Raw genomic sequence first — 17624 nt, forward strand, 5'->3', positions numbered from 1 at the left:
AAACTCTAGCTTTCCCAATGGCTGTAAATACTTCAGTGAGGTCATCAAAGGAATGTAATTCATTCTAAACAACCGCTTTCAAGCATGGTTTCTGTCACCACCTGAAATATGTTCATTATCAGATTTTTATGCTATATCATTATCTTTAAGGTGCTGAAAATAGTTCTGATACAGAAAGTGCTCCTTCTCCTTCACCAGTTGAAGCTGTCAAGCCCAGCGAAGACAGCAGTGAAAATGCTGCTTCTCGAGGAAATCCCGAACCCATGGCTGATGTGGACTCCACTACAGAAACGGCACCGGTTGCATCTCCTTCCTCAGCAGTTCCAAGTACAAAACCAGCTGAAAATGAAAGTGTGGAGACCAAGGTGAATGACAACATCAGTGTTGAGACAGCAGAGCCAATGGATGTAGACCATCAGGAGCACAGTGCTGAAGCAGGTTCTGTTCTTGATCCCCCAACCACTACCAAAGCAGACACGGTGGATGTTGAAATGAGGGTGCCTGAAAACAGTGCATCTAAAGGTGATGGAGATACCAAAGAAAGAGACTTGGAGAGAGCCAGTGAGAAGACAGAGCCTAGAGATGAGGATTTGGTGGTGGCTCAGCAGATAAATGTCCAAAGACCAGAGCCCCAGTCAGATAATGATTCCAGTGCAACATGCAGTGCTGATGAAGATGTGGATGGAGACCCCGAGAGGCAGAGGTGAGACTTCTTTCTGAGCTGGTTGTCTACTGAGTCCCAGAATGGTGCTGGCTACAGAGATGACTGCTATACAGATATTGACAAGTTACAGGTAGTCTGTATGATTTTAATATTGGGCTATGATGATACTGTTCATCTGTTTAAGGAAAAAAAAAAGAACAGTTATATGAATATTATTTTTAAATGAAAAAGATTATAAATTTCTTCTAGATCTTTCTTTTCACATGTGTTCTATGATAGCAGATAAAAAGTGATCTCAGCTAACATAGTTGTGAGTAAAACTATAGGTCACTGTGGTGCCTGAAGTTGGCAGCTATGGAATGTGATGAAAAAAGTGAAGTGAGGGGTATTGGTTCCAGCTGTGCTTTGCTATATATGCTGGCTTGGCATCAGAGCAAGGCCTACTTGACCCAGCATTGTAGATGTAAGAAAATGCAGAAGGAGAAACATACCAAGTGTTCTGAAAATAATTTAAATACAAATTAATGATAATTATAATGACCACTTTTTTGTATCTGTTAAATTTAAAATAGGTGTAATACAGATTAATTAACAAGTATTTTTAGTCATTAAAGGTAAATTAATGTAAAAATTCATCATATAATTAGCATTTCTGTAAGTTATAGTAAAAACATATTTTATAGGAGTTTATACCACTTTACCTAGTATTTTTAATATCCTGGTGTTTTCTATTTCTTGAAAGAAGTGGAATCACCTATAAATGTATTAGAATGTTGGATAGGGGTGAATTAGAGTAAACATCATTTAATCAAAAACTCAATCAAATTCTGCCCCCCTTTTGGCCTTTTTTCCTTTTTAATAAGAAAGATGAATAAGCCACTCAATAGAAACCAGATTCTATTCAAAGTTCAGTTTTCATAGTATGTCCTGGTGTCGCTCTATTTTTAGTCCTTATCCCCAAGATATTTTATGTCCTCACACTCTAGCATGAGATTGGATACATTGTAATATTCAGCATTACAGTGATGATTCCTCAAAGGAGATTTATATATAGTAGATGCTAGCATTTTCATCTGTAAGAATTTAAATAATATCGGCATTCTGCCCAACCATGGTTTACCAGAAAATTCAGCCATCTAGATCAGTCTTTTCCCTTTATTTCACAATATTCCAGATTTTATTTTTTTAATTAATTTACTTATTTTAATTAGGTATATATGACAGCAGAATGCATTTTGATTTATTGTACACAATTACAGCGCAAGTTTACATTTCTATGGCTGTACACGGTGTAGTGTCACACCATATGTGGGTCATACACGTACCTAGGGTAATGATGTCTGTCTGGTTCCACCATCTTTCCTGCCCCCATGTACCCTCCCTACCCTCTCTCTAGTGCTTAACTAGAGAAAATATAAGTGGGTTTAAGCCGTGTCATCTTTTTCAAAGCATTCTTTAATGAAATATTCCATCTGAAATAAGAATTGTCTTGTGTTTTGCACTGCTGGTTTTAATAAATATACTTACATCAGAAGGAAAAATCAGGATGGCCGAAATCTTAGAGTGAGCATCCTAAGAGATAAATATAACAGTAGTCTTGGAAGTCAGGTTCCTTGTAGGGCTGGGAATGTAATTCAGTAATAGAGCTCTTGCCTAGCATGTTTAAGACCATGAGTTTGATCCTTAGCACTGGGAAAAAAAAAAAAAGCCAACTTGAAATCGGTGGTTTCTGAATGACATCCTAAAGTCTACTTTGCTTCCAAACAATCAAAATAACTGTTTTACATTTTTAATGTCACTTTTGTCCTTTAATACAGTATGCAAATTGTTTTCTTTTACACATTCTAATTTTCTTATCTATATATATATGTGTGTATATATATATATGTGTGTGTGTGTGTGTATGTGTGTGTGTGTGTGTATATATATACATATATATATACATATATATATATATATTTGTCACCTTTCCTCAATAATTGTGACAACATTGAGAAATGACTAAGCCTACTATATATGATGACCCCAGTATATAATTTTCCTAGCTTTAGAGGTGGGTCAGCCTAAACTCAAGTATTCTAACTGAGTGAAGCATGTGGAGTATGAGATGGCTCTGAGGGACTGTGAGCACAGTAACGTGAGCCTATGTGAAGCCTGCTGTGTGGGAATGCAGATTCTCATTGTTTCTACTTTCCATTTTTCATAAGAAGTCAGAAGTCTGGAATTTGGGGTGTAAGTTTGTTTTAAAATAGCTTGGTTTATACCCTGTGATCCCAGCAAAACATCCTTTAATGCTATATATTTAATCTGTTTAGTATGTTAGTGGTAAGTTAGAATTAAACTTTTTTTCTTTTGTGGTTCTAGCAATTGAACTAAGGGGCACTCTACTCCTGAGCTACATCCCCCAGACTCTTTCATTATTTATTTTGAGACAGAGTCTTGCTAAGTTGCCCAGGTTGGCTTTTGTGATTGTTTGACTCAGCCTCAAAAACCATTTTTAATGTTTTTTGGTTCAGACTATAACTTGGGTTAGATATAAATGATTAAATTCAGATAAATTTCAATTTGTTAATCAGTATTAGATTTCTTGATGATTTCTCTGGAAATTAGCATTATTTGTGTTTGTGTGGTTTTTTTTTTTTTAACTTTCCAAATTTCTTGTTTTTAAAGTTTATTATTATATATATTTTCTTCTGGTGCTATGGATTAAACCCAGGGCCTTGTACATAGTAGGCAAGCATTCTACACCCCCAGCCCTGTTTATATCTTATAAGAGTTAATGTGATAGATATATGCACATATATGGACATATTAACTTTGAAGAAATTATGGTGATTATACATTGAAGTCTCCAGTAAAAATATATTAATTTTTCTTCTTTTTGTTTTAATTTATTGCCAATTGTAGAATGTTTCCTATGGACACAAAGCCTTCATTATTAAACCCCACTGGATCTATACTAGTCTCATCCCCAATAAAACCAAATCCATTGGATCTGCCACAGCTTCAGCATCGAGCTGCTGTTATACCACCAATGGTAAGTTTTCAGTGTAAGAAAAGTGAAGGTGAATACATAGATCTTTATAGGTATATCTCTTCTCTCCTTTAATTGAATTACATCGAATTCCCTCCTTCACCCAACACACACACACTGGAGCTTGAACCCAAAGATGCTTTACAACTGAGCCCCTTGTATTTTCTATTTTGAGACAGTATCTTGCTAAATTGCTGAGGCTGGCCTCAAACTTTAGGGATTCTCCTGCCTCACCCTCGCCAGTTGCTGGGATTGTAGGTGTATACCACCGTATCTCACTGTTTCTTGATTTCCTAAAAAAATCTGTGGTAAAAACATGTAATGTTAAATTAATCACCATAATCAACTTATTTAGGGATTGAACCCTGGGGCACTTTGCCACTGAATTACACTCCCAGCCCTTTGATTTTTTTTTTTTTTTTTTTTTAACTTTGAGACAACGTCTTACTAAATTGCCCAGGCTGGCTATGAACTTGCTCTCCTCTCGCTTCAGCCTCCGAAGTCACTGGGATTGCAGGTGTGTGCCACTGTGCCCAGCCATCTAAACCAATATTTCTAAGTGTATATTTCAGTAGTATTAAGTATTTTTGCTTTGTTGGGAAACAGATTTCCAGGACTTTCTTCCAAATCTGAAACTCTCTACCAATTAAACAATTCCTCTTTGCCTAGCCAACTCAAATCTGGCCTTGCCTGTCCTAACCACCAGCCCACTTACTGTTTTTATGAATTCGACTACGTTAGATATAACTGTTTTCACACTTCCGAGACTAAATGTGTAGGGTTTTTTGTCATACCAAGTTTCCAACTCTGTACACCAACTGAGTATCTCTACTATTCAATTCAATTCAGTTCTGACATTATCCTGAATTAGTACTGGACACCATGGATATTAGGATTATACCAGTATTGGGTCCCCAGGTTACCCATACTTTTTCCAGTGAGGCTACATTTTGGAGATTCTTGCAACCCTCTCTGTATGTTCAATATTTGCTAGACTGTCTCTCAGAATTTTTGAAAGCACTTTGTTTACCATTACTGATTAACTATGAAAAATACAACTCAAACAGCCAAATGGAAGAGCTGCACAGGGTAAGGCATGTAGGACGAGATGTCCAACTTCCGTGCTCTGGGTAAGCCATCTTCCCATCTCCTCCAAGTGTTCACTAACCTAGAAACTCCAAATCCTATCTTTTAGAGGTTTTTATGGAGGTTTCATTATGTAGGCATGATGATTAGCCATTGGTGATGATTGTATAAATCTCTATCCCATCACCCCTTCCCAGAGGCTTGCCTTGGTAACAAGCTAACATTCATTTCATTAGCATATAAACGACACTTTTAATCACTAAGAGTTCAGAGATATTAGGGGCTGTGTGCCAGGAACCAGGGACAAAGATCAAACATTTAACTTTTATTATAACATACTACCTCACATAAATGGAATCCTACAGTATTTGTCCTTTCAGGACTGGTTTATGCCATTTAGCATAATGTCTTCAAAGATTATGTTTTATCAGTGGATCAGATTAGTAGCTTCCTAATTATAGACTTAAAGAAAACAATATAGGAAATCATATTTTGATAATACTAAAATAGTTCTTTTGGCTTTGTGGCAGAAGGAGGAAAAGCCATGTTTACATGTAAGACAAAGCACAAAGGCATGAAAGTAATGTGTGTGTTTTGGGATCACACTTAGGGTAGGGTAAAAGCTATGGAAGTCTGTAGATAACAGATGCTAAGAAAAAAATAGATCTCTTAGGCTTCCTGTGGCTTATTATTCATGAATTTTTTTTTAACACAGATTGTGTTGGAGCTGTTTAGTATTAGACAGAACAGCTTGTGTTCTTTCCTTCATGAAGTGGGAGAAAGAAAAATAAATAAGAAAAACATAATTGCAAATTGTGGTTAAGTGCTAGGTATTCCATATAAGAAGGCCATGTAAGAAGCAGAATGAGGAGGATTCACCATTTTACTGGATGTCTCTCTGAAGAAAGAACAGTCCATTTTTTTCCTGAAAAGAATTGATACATTAACAAATTGGTTGTGAGATGGAAGGAAATTGATTAGTCAAGGGTAACTTCTGGGTTTCTGACTGAGGCTCTATTTCTGAGATGGAGAATGATAAAGAAGAAGCATTCGGCTTCTATCACCAGAAAGAACTTTTCTGAAGGGAAACAAAGCTAAACCCAAATGTATCCTTTGCTTTTTTAAGTTACCAGCATTTCAGTCTGTTACGTCTGTCCCTGACAAATATGATTCCTTAAATTGACCACAGTTAAACTATTAAATGTCACTAACAGATGGCAGTAATACTTTTAATATAAAAGTTCTAGGAAATGGAAAGTTCATTTTGAATATAAGTTCTGAGCTACTTTGAGATATTCAAGTGGACTCAAAGGCTGGGAGTAAGCTCAGAGTCGGGAAGTTCTATATATGAATGTGAAACTTGGAAGAAGTGTCTTAGAAATAGAAAAATTCATTCTTTTCTTTTTCTTTCTTTCTTTCTTTTTTTTTTTTTTAAATTCATACTGGGAATTGACCTAAAGGGCACTTTACCACTGAGCTACCTCCCCAGTCCTGTTTATTTTTTAGTTTAAGACACGATCTTGCTTTGCTGAGGGTCTTGGCCCCAGAGCAAGGCTACAGGTCATCACAAGTTAGAATCAGAGTGATGTGCTTTGATTTATGATGTTGATTTATCACAGCTTTTATGATTTATATTGTGTTCACTTCCAAAAGTAACTATCATTTTAAACATTCTTGATGATTACTTCAATTGGTTATATGACAGAAATAAGCATTACTTGTAACAGGTGGTCATTGCTACTACATTGGTTATTGGCATATTTAAGCTTGTTTTTTTTTTTCTTGTAGGTTTCTTGCACCCCTTGTAATATACCACTTGGAACCCCTGTGAGTGGCTATGCTCTCTACCAGCGACACATCAAGGCAATGCATGAATCAGCACTCCTGGAGGAACAGCGGCAGAGGCAAGAACAAATAGATTTGGAATGTAGAAGTTCTACAAGTCCATGTGGCACTTCCAAGAGTCCAAATAGAGAATGGGAAGGTAGGTAGATAGAGCTATCACCAGAAAGAACTTTTATGAAGGGAAACAAAGCTAAACCCAAATGTATTCTTTGCTTTTTAAGTTACCAGCATTTCAGTCTGTTATGTCTGTCCCTGACAAATATGATTCTTTAAATTGACCACAATTAAACTATTAAGTGTTACTAACAGATGGCAGTAATACTTTTAACAGATTTCTAGTTAATGTGAATTTTCAGATTTCATTGTGCTGAAGGACTTTATAAATGCCATATTATATGTTCTGTTCATCTGAATTTTCAGAGTAAACTAAAACTCTTCTCCTATCCTAGAAGCAAATTATCTACCACAGTATAATATTCTAATTCTCTTGACATGATGGAGACAATTTTGTGTAGAGGTTAGTGCCAATCAGACCCTGCTGGCTCAGTCCTCACCGTGCATTAGCCCACTGGGTGATCTTGGACAAGTCACTTAAATCTTTCTTAGCTTTAGCTTTCTCATTTTTAGAGTGAAAATAATAAAGTATATCTATCTTACTGGGGCTTTAAAGTTAGGAAAGAATGAGCATTTAGTATTGATATATGATATATGGCTCTGCATTATTTTATGTGTGATATAGTATATACTAACTGGCATATTCGTACATATACAGTATAATAGCTACTGTGGAGGTACCTGTGATTATTGTTATGTCACTGTTCTAGTGATAGATTTGAATTGGTGCTTGTTGTTTTATTTGAGGAATAATATATTTTTAATAAAGGAGTAGTAGTTTCTAAATCTTAGTAAATTCTAATATGATTAGAATTGCCATATGTATTCTGGTTGATAGTGAATTTATGGACATTTATATGTTACAGTATGCTTGAATATATGAATACTAAAATCATCTGTGAATGATTCAGAAGATTCTTATATATAAGAACAGACAGATTTGGGATGCCCACACGCTTTTCAAGAGCAACTTAACATAAAATAGGAACTATGTAACTTGAACTATTCTGTTGACTCCCTGCTCCTTACCTAGATCCTACATGAGTGATTAGTTATATAGCCTGTTAGGGTAGAATTTTAAATGTAAACTTGAGTGTTTTAAGTGTAAATCTTGTCTTAGTAAAAAAAAAAAAATGTGAACTAGTGTGATTATATCCACCAAGGCATATAGCATAGTACTAAGTGAATATTTCTTGAATGGATATAGAAACATTGATAACTTTTAGGTGTTTATACATTGCATTTAGAGAATCCTTAATTCCTGTTCTGTAACTGACACTACAGGTAGTAATTACATGTTGAAAGAATAAATTAAATGAATGACATAATGGAGATATCTTTGTCATGTTACACTATAAGGCATTTAGCAGAGGTGTTTTTGTCTTTTGAGCATCCCAATTATGAGGAAATCTGTAGAGAATGATAAATTATGGAGTAATTTAAAAGTCTATTGATCTGTTACTTATAAATTTTTCAGAGTAGATTTTTGTGAGGAAAAAGTAAAAGAAAAATGGCACTCAAATATTATCACTTGTGATCTCATGCCAAAGTAATCAGTAATATCTGGGTAATTCTATTTATGGATACCATATAATTATTTTATAACCTAAACATCTTTTCTTGATCTGCTTTATAGAATGAATTGTGTTGAGGAGCTGGAATGATTGAACCAGGCTAGAGCCCACAATTTTGAGATTCCAGACTGTGAATTGCATTTCTTTGTGGTCAAGACATGTTAATCATCTATATTGTTTAGATCTCAGTGCTTTCCTAATTGTGATAATAAATCCTTATTTGAAATCAGGTACAGAGCTTAACACTTAATAGCAAAATTCGAGAGACCTTTCCAGTGAGTGGGAACTATCAGGATACCCACTATTAACATAATGTAGTGATCTTAAAAAAACAAAATATAATTATACTTTAGATTTATATGACATTAAGAATTTTTCTTTATAGTTCAAGATGACTCTACAAAGTGGGACAGTTGATTACCTTATATCCAAAGGTTGAATTTTGTTTGGGCAAATCCACCTAGTAATAACACTTGATGTCTCTCCTTGAAGTTAAAACAATCCTGTGGGTCAGTATATGGGATAATCTTCCAAATAACATTTACATGTTTGTAGTTTAGTTGCTTGTGTGTAGGATGCTTGACACAAATAATTTATATGCAACGACATAGAGTAGTTTACAGAATGTTAAAAAATAGCAAGAATGTATATCTATGTATAAAATGTCATTAAATACTGATATAATTCACCTGAATTAAGCATTGTCTTAATTCAGTGCTTTATACTTTTATGGTCTCATTTAGAAACAATCAGACAGCATTTGTCCACCTTTTTTATTGTATTAATGGTTTCTTAATGTGAATAATACAAGCAATGATTATAGATACACCCTTTTTAAATTGCATAAAGCTTTCCTCATCTTTGGAAAAGCTTTAAAAAATATGTTTGCAGTAACATTGGTAGAAGTTTACCCCCTGCCTTACCAATAAATTGGAAGCTTTTCTTTTACAATGAAGAAATTCAAAACTCCTGCATGTACAGGTAGAGTTAGAATAGAAATTTTAATGCAAGTTTTAACAAAATTCTATCCAATCAAGATAGAATTCATGTTCCTTTGTAGCCAGATCTAATGTATTTTGCATTTATTTTGTTGTTTTGTTTTTCTAGCTCTGGGTACGTGCTGATTTAAATAGCTGTGATTAGAATCACCTAAATCTTTACCACTAAATAATAATAATAATAGTATGGGGGGCTGTTCTACATAATTATAGACTTACGGGTAATGGTAAACAATTAGGAGTTGAATTTTTTAATATGCTTCCTATTAAATTCTCTAGGAAAGAAGTGATTTTTCTTTTGAAATTGATTTAATAAATCCACTTAGTATTAGAGCATTCAGTAATTTGTTACATTAATATATCAATGATTTCGAAAGAGTACCATCATCTTGATGGATGTCCCTCAGGCATCTGAAATCCAGTCCTTCCATGAAACTCACTGCATTATGGTTTAGAACTTAGAGTCTGGGGGGGGCTGGGGATGTGGTTCAAGTGGTAGCACACTTGCTTGGCATGCGTGAGCCACTGGGTTTGATCCTCAGCACCACATAAAAGTAAAATAAAGATATTGTGTCCACCTAAAACTAAAAAATGAATAATTAAAAAAAAAGAACTTAGAGTCTAGAATTATATTCCTTTTAAAAAAATCTCTGGTAGTGCAACCTTGATTGGGCAATTAGATATGATTCTTCTGAGTTTGGGTTTTCTCATCTGCAAAATTGTGTCAATAATCTCATTGGTCTGGAGGGCTAAAGGAGATAATTTATGGAAAGTAGTGTGTCTGGGACTTGTTATTAGTTTATATTATTATAATTGTTTCTGATTTAAAAAAATTTTAGTAAACAAAGGAACATTTTATGCCTTTGTGGTCAAGACATGTTAATCATCTATATTATTGTGATAATAAATCCTTATTTGAAATCAGGTACAGAGCTTAACACTTAATAGCAAAATTCGAGAGACCTTTCCAGTGGGTGGGAACTACTAGGATACCCACTATTAACTTAACATAGGATAGTAAGGAAAGCACAAGGTGGGTATTTGGCCGGAGAAGACAAATTGTTATTTACACATAAGATGTTCTAACTCAAAAGTATAAAAGAATCCATTGAAAAGTTATTAGAACTAAAAGGAAAGTTTATTTTGAAAAGTTGTCATACAGGAATAATAATAAAAATACTTTACCCCATCACCAAAAAGTAATAATAATAAAGTAGCTATACAAACTATAATGCACCAATTAAAAAATGTGGGAGAAAAAAAGAAAAAAGTTGTTATACAAAAACCCACCTTTCCTATCTGCATTATTTAGTTATATGTATTTACATACCCATATGTATGAAAAGAGATGATTTTCCTAGCAACAGAATATGAAATACCCAGGAATAATTTTTAACAAATGAACAAACCTATATGATAAAAGCTGGATTCCTCAATTAGAAAATTCATTATTATAAATACCCATATTTATTTATAAATTAAATACAAGTGGAATGAAATTTCCAAAGACATTTCATTTGAGAAGGAAGTACTTGAATTGATTTTAAATCGAAAGTTATCTGGAAGGAAAAATAGATAAGACTAAGAAATTAAAAGAGTAATAAAATGAATGGGAATTTGTTCTGGCAAACATTGACATGCCACAAATCTAAGTGATTAGGGTTACAAATGATTTTTACTTTGTGTTTTCCTGATTTTCAAAAATTATTGTAGTATATCAATTTCATTTTTAAAAAGGAAATATATATATAAAACATACATTTTAAAGTCTTAATATGACTGCACTTTTGGCTTTCCCTTTAATTTTTAAAGTTTTTAATACTTTTGGTGAAGATAACTTGTTATTTTCATTAGTATTATTGTAGTTATGGTCAAAGTTTTATAAGCTTGTAAAGGACTTTTGGATTAGCTTTATTATATCTTTAAAAGACTTTTTCCATTTCTTAAATGTGCATCTCTGAATATTATCCCATCAGCATCAGCAAGCTAATTATGAGTTGAAATCCTCAGAGAGCTGACCTCTCAATCAGGCCAGTTTTGAAATCACAGAATCACTTGATAATGTGATATTTGCCTATTGTGATTTTATTGCATGTACAAACACTGAATTCTTCCTAAGAGGAAAGAGAAATTCTTTATCCTTGAAAAGGAAAGTTGTAATTGTATTTTTGAGGATTTTGTTAGGTCATAGTTATGTTTTATACCTAGCAGATTTAGATTTATAGTAGTTCTTAACCATTTCTGTGGGTGGATCTTCCCCTCAGGAGCTTTAGACCTTGTTATTAGCATATGGATGGATCTGCCCCTGGATGGTGTGGGCTTGGTCCTTTTACACTCAGTATTTTAATTTGGGGTTCTTCCCTTATTTTGATAACTTTAACTTTCATAGGAAAATCAGTCGCCTATATGCCTTATGCTGAGGTCAAACGTGCTCTAGAACAGGAAGCACAGATGCACAGTACCGCAGCAAGGTCAGCCTCACCGTGTAGGCTCTCTCCAAGAGAAGTCAGTAAAGCCGCTCCACGGCCCGATATGAGTACAGCCCGCTATAGTGTCCCGCCAGGTAAATATTGCCCCTCTATACAGTGGCTGCTGGCCATCTACCCACAAATGTTCCTGTGGGTGGTTTAATCTCATGAATTAACTGATTTTCCAGAACATGTCCTTGCTGTCTCAAAATGACTTTGTTTCTATGCATTCCATTATCAGTTGTATTCAGTTCAGATTCACTGGGCCACTGGGAAATTTGTGTTTACACATTTATACTGTGACATTGAATAGCTTTTCTTTTAAGAGTACATGTACTTGTAAAAATCTTGAGACTTTTTTAACCCCAGAAATTCAATTATGCTGTGAGAGCCAGAATCAGTAAATATTTCTCAGATTATGCCAGATACACAGAAGATATGAAAGAGGTTGTCAGCCAGTCAGCACTCTACAAAGCAGGGCAGGGACAGCACCTGTTCTCAGAAGCTCCCTTTTTCTCACCTCCATTGTGAGGACCAGAAAGTGATAGATAAAAAGTTATTGAAGATTTAGGTTTGCCTCTGCTGAACAGAAGTAGTTGCATTGAACATCAGCGTGAAAGCTCTGGTTTGAAAGGGAGTTGAATATTTCATCCTCACAAATACCACTGGAGATTTGAATATGTATACGAGGTTAAATGACAGAAATTTTTAAAATGTAAATGTTCATCCTTGGCCTCATTTCATATTTATAATTTAATTTGTGACTTAAAAATTTAGAAATGACTTAAGATAGCTAGCTTATGGCAAACTAAGAAATTTGACTATTTTAAATCATTTTTTTTCTTTTTAAAAGTTCTTCAACCTGCTCCACATCAAGTGATAACTAATCTCCCTGAAGGGGGTCGACTTCCAACAACTCGACCAACCAGGCCACCACCACCTCTTATCCCATCATCCAAAACCACAATGGCTTCAGAAAAACCATCTTTTATAATGGGAGGCTCTATCTCACAGGTAAAATGCTTTTTCTTTATGGCAAATTTCCTCTTGATTACTTTGGTAAAACTTTTTCTTCCTCCTTACACTAATTTATGAGCATACTTTTAAGTGATAAGCTGTCTGAAAGTGAAACTTGCAGAGACAGGAACTAGAAAATGCAAAATTTAATATACTCCATACTACATGTAGGAACTTTGAATGAGCTGTGTACCCAGATTGAGTGGCCATGGCCTACCACCTGGTTTAATTTACCAAAGGCACAAAATTGTTTATTGTAATGCAAATTAAAATGGAATTCATTTCATAAAGTAGAATATTTACTGACTAGTTATTTTGAAGAAAGAGAGTATCTGTATGTTAAGCTCTCAGTGGCCTACTTTCTGTTCTTCAGCCACACCCTTCTTGCCTATTTATCTATCAAGCAAAGCCACTGATTAAGTCACAACTCTCATTTCACCTCTGAACATTCCTACATTATCTCACATTTGAGCTTTCAGGATACATCTTGTACCCAAACACTAACAATCTCTCTCTCACTCTCTCTTTTTTTTTTTTTTTACTGGTACATTGCCTTTTCTTTTTTTTTTTTTTAATTGAAATATGATTTAATTGAACTTGATGGGTAGATCAAATATGACTTCTGTGAACAACCAGTAGCTATATCCCTGTCAGATAATTGAACATTTCCATCACTAAATTTCTCATGTTCCTTCCTTGGCATCCCTTCTCCGACCTGAGGCAACTTTCTGTTCTTTCTGTTGTTGCCTTTTGAAAGATTTCATATGAATGGGATGATATGATACATATCATGATGATATGATACACTTTTTTGTGTCTGTTTTTCTAACTCAGCATAATGGTTTTAGGGATTCATCCAGGTTTTTGTGTTATCAATAGTCTTCTTATTGCTAAATAATACAGTGAACAAAGAATAGATATAATTTGTGTTAAAACAGTGCAGTTGTCAAGGATACTTTATAATATTGCCTTATAGTGCTCTGCAGCCACGTGCACACAAAAAATATCCCAGAGTGGGGTCTGACCGGACTTTCCAGCACAAGGCATGTTTCTATTAACAGAAACTTGCACAATTTCTAATTTGGGACTCCTATGAATAAAGCTGCCATGAGCATTTCTTGTACTAGATTCTTTGTGGACTTGTTTTCGTTTAATCTGAAAGTGAAATTGCTGGGTGTATATATGTTTAGGTTTGTAATTTTTCAGAGTGGTCCTACAAGTTTTATACTCCCCTTATCAGTGTGTAAGACCAAGACTTCCATTATTCCATTTCTTCTTGTTAGTCTTTTTTATTTTTATTTTAGATCTACTTAACTGGTGTGTGTAATATTGTGGTTGTATTTTGCGTTTACCTGACAACAAATATTGAACACTTTTTTGTATGTTCATTGAACATTTGTACTACTGGCTGTGACTTTTTAGTTGGGTATTCCTAATCCTAATCAAGTGCTCCAAAATCTGAAACTCTTTGAGCACCAACGTAATACCACAAGTGGAAAATTTTACACGCAATGGCATGTGATAGATAACAGTCAAAATGCAGTTGTACTAAAACTGCTATATAAAACTGTCTTTAGGCTGTTATTATAAGGTGTATATGAAATAAATGAATTTCATGCTTACAGTAAGGTATCATCTCCAATGTGTTTTATTGGATTTATACAAATATTCCAAAATCTGTTAAAAAAAAATCCCAAATCTGAAACACTTCTGGTCCCAAAGATTTTGGAAAAGGGATACTCAATCTATATTTAAGTCTGATTATCCATTTTTTTAAAGAATTTTTTTTCACAATACCTTTATTTTATTTATTTATTTTTATCTGGTGCTGAGGATCAAACCCAGTATCTCATACATGCTAGGCAAACGCTCTACAACTGAGCTACAGCCCCAGCCCAATTGTCCATTTTTATTGGATCTTTTTGGTGTTGGATTTTAGAAGTTCTTTATATGTTTCAAGTTCTTTGTTAGATATGCCTATTACAAATATTTTTCTATTTGTGATTTGCTGATTTTGTTATTGGAATGTTTTGATAAGCAGAAATTTTAGTTTTGTTTTTTATTTGTTTGGGGTTTTTTATTGTTGTTGTTGTTTGGAACTAGGGATTCGACCCACAGGCACTTTAGCACTGAGATACATCCCTAGCCCTTTTTATTTTTTATTTTGAGAATGGGCCTTCAGTGAGTTGCTTGTGATCCTCCTGCCTCAGTCTCCTGAGTTGCTGGAATTACATAGTGTACCACTATGCCCAGCCATGTTTTAGTTTTTGATGTAGTCAATATAAAAATATTTTCTCCTATGAGTAATTATATTTTGCCTGCTCTGGGGTTGTGAAATATTCTTCTGTTTTCTTATGTAAGCTTTATAATTTTGGCTTTTATATTCAGGCTTGGGATTCATCTCAATTGAATTTTTACGTACATTTTGATGTAGACATCTACATTCATCTTTTCATTTGGCTCTCCAGTTCCAATACATTTGTTGAAAAGTATTTTTTTCCTTCATTTGTTTGATTTAGTGCCTTCATTAAGACCCATTTGATGACTGTAAGTTTGGAACTATTTGTAGACTCTCAATGCTACTTGTCCATCTTAGTACCATAGTCTTATTATAGATTTATAATATATAATAGCATCATGTCTAAAAAACCCAGTATGCATACTTTAATTAAAAAGAACTTTATTACTAAAAATGAGAAGAATATTCTGAGCTGTGGGGAAAATGGCACTGATAGACTTGCCCAACTCAGGATTCCCACAAACCTTCAATTTGTTAAAAAAAAAAAAAAAACATTATCTGTGAAGCACAATAAAGAAGCACAACACAATGAGGTATGCCTAAGTATAGACATAGAATTGATTTTTTTATATATCTTGGCTTTGCCTACATGTGGTCTTCACTTAATGCTTCTCATGGGGTTGTTTTATTTTGGTAGATTTCTTAGGATTTTCTATATATGCATGTAATTTGCAAATATGGTTTTAATTCTTTTAAAATTTTTATACCTTTTTCTTGTTGCACGGCTAGAAGTGTTAGTGCAGTATTGAATAGAAGTTGTGAATGTGAACATGAGTTTCCTGTTGCTGATTTTAGGAGGAAGACATTCACTGTTTTAAGATTAGATATTATGTTAATTATAGGCATATCATTAATGCCTTTCATCAGATTGTTTCCTTTCATTCTTAGTTTCCTGAAAGCCCCCTACCCTAAGTTCCACTTTTCAATTCCAGAACTTCAGTTTTGTTCTTTATGATGATTTCTTTCTCTACTTGCTGATATCATGTGTTTGGTTAGACATTATTCCTTTGAATTTTTTAGATATAGTTCCCGTTAGTTCTTTGCTCAGGGGCAGTTTCTATTCATTGCTTTATTTCATGTGTATGGCTTACACTTTGTTTGTTATTGTTGTTTTGCATGTCTTATAATTTGGGGTCAAAATGGGATATTTATATAATATGATAACTCTGAAAATCAGATACCTCTGTCCTCTAGGGCCTGTTGTTGTTTTAGTTTCTTTTTGCTGGTATTGTTGATTTGCTTAGTGACCCCATTTTGTAAAGTCTCTGCTATTTATCACAGACTAAATAGTGTCACAGGCCACTGAAATCACTGCTTGGTTAGCTTAGCTTAATGGCCTACTACTGATTGAACAAAGATCTCCTTAAATACCTAAACCCAATAACTTTCTCAGTGTTTTCTGAGAGGCTGTGTGTTGGGGCATGCCCTCAGCACTCAGCCAGCCAATTGACAGGTCTGCTCTCTCTTTTTTTTTTTTTTTTTGGTACTGGGGATTGAACCCACAGGCATTTTGCCACTGAGCCACATACCCAGCCTTTTTTTATTTTTTATTTTGAGACAGGGTTTCACTGCTAAGTTGCTGAGGTTGGCCTTGAACTTGCAATCCTCCTAATCCTCCTGTCTCAGCCTCCTGTGTAACTGGGGTTCCAAGAGTGTGCCACTGTGCCCGACTTCTCCAAAGCACATTTAAGAGGGGCAGTTGTTAATAAAAATTGTTTACATTGTGATTGCACTGTTGCAGTGCTTTATTTTTTCAATTTATTAATAGTAAATATTATCTACATTTAATTTACGGTAATGGCAGAAGACACTTCCTTTAAGAGTTTTTTAAATTTAAGCAATCTCTGCTGAAAATTTTCTTGCTTTATGAATACTATTCTTAATTTTGAGTTTACACAGCGTACGTTTTTATGAAAAGACAATGTTTAGTCTTTTAAAATTATTTTTTAGGGCACGCCTGGCACTTACATGACTTCTCATAATCAGGCTTCCTATACTCAAGAAACGGCTAAGCCCTCTGTGGGGTCTATCTCTCTTGGACTGCCAAGACAGCAGGAATCCACCAAATCAGGTCAGTGAGTTAATACAGTCATAATGTACTGTCTGCATTTGTAGTGTCACAGTCAGTAATTCAGCACTTGATTACTACGTGTTTCTTCTGTCCACAGCTACTTTGCCCTATATCAAGCAGGAAGAATTTTCTCCCCGGAGCCAAAATTCACAGCCTGAGGGTTTATTGGTCAGGGCCCAACATGAAGGCGTGGTCAGAGGTAAGAGCAATTTGACAGAGCTGTTTAATTGATTAAAGTAATTCATTAGTATAGTTTAATAATGAATTTTCAAAGTATTGCTTTTAAATCTAAGTTTTGATTTCTTTCCATGTAAAAATTATTTTAAAACTTCGAAGTTTGGCTGAGGGTGTTATGGCTCAGTGATAGAGCACTTGACTGGCATGTGCTGTGGGAAGACTGTGGGTTTAAAACCCAGTACCACAAAAAAAAGCAAAACAAAATGTTGAAGTTTCA

The 17624-nt window shown here is 34.5% G+C and overlaps 1 protein-coding gene across 20 annotated transcripts in view; it reads left to right on the forward strand.

Moving 5' to 3' along the window:
* Positions 1 to 17624, forward strand: part of Ncor1 (nuclear receptor corepressor 1) — a 153486-nt gene that overhangs the window by 97860 nt on the left and 38002 nt on the right. For 12 of the 20 annotated variants that reach the window (XM_046422057.2, XM_046422061.2, XM_058572008.1 and 9 more), the window contains 7 exons: positions 151 to 703; positions 3572 to 3701; positions 6573 to 6768; positions 11705 to 11878; positions 12637 to 12797; positions 17050 to 17170; positions 17268 to 17369. In XM_046422057.2, coding sequence (XP_046278013.1) covers positions 151 to 703; positions 3572 to 3701; positions 6573 to 6768; positions 11705 to 11878; positions 12637 to 12797; positions 17050 to 17170; positions 17268 to 17369 — 1437 coding nt within the window. Of the gene's footprint in view, positions 1 to 150; positions 704 to 3571; positions 3702 to 6572; positions 6777 to 11704; positions 11879 to 12636; positions 12798 to 17049; positions 17171 to 17267; positions 17370 to 17624 lie in introns of those variants that run through there. The other 8 variants (XM_058572009.1, XM_046422071.2, XM_046422076.2 and 5 more) reach the window with 4 other exon arrangements.

Source organism: Marmota monax, unplaced genomic scaffold (genome assembly GCF_021218885.2).
Source record: "Marmota monax isolate L192 unplaced genomic scaffold, Marmota_monax_Labrador192_F-V1.1 WCK01_AAM20220418_F8-fsc00311, whole genome shotgun sequence".
Lineage (NCBI taxonomy): Eukaryota > Metazoa > Chordata > Mammalia > Rodentia > Sciuridae > Marmota > Marmota monax.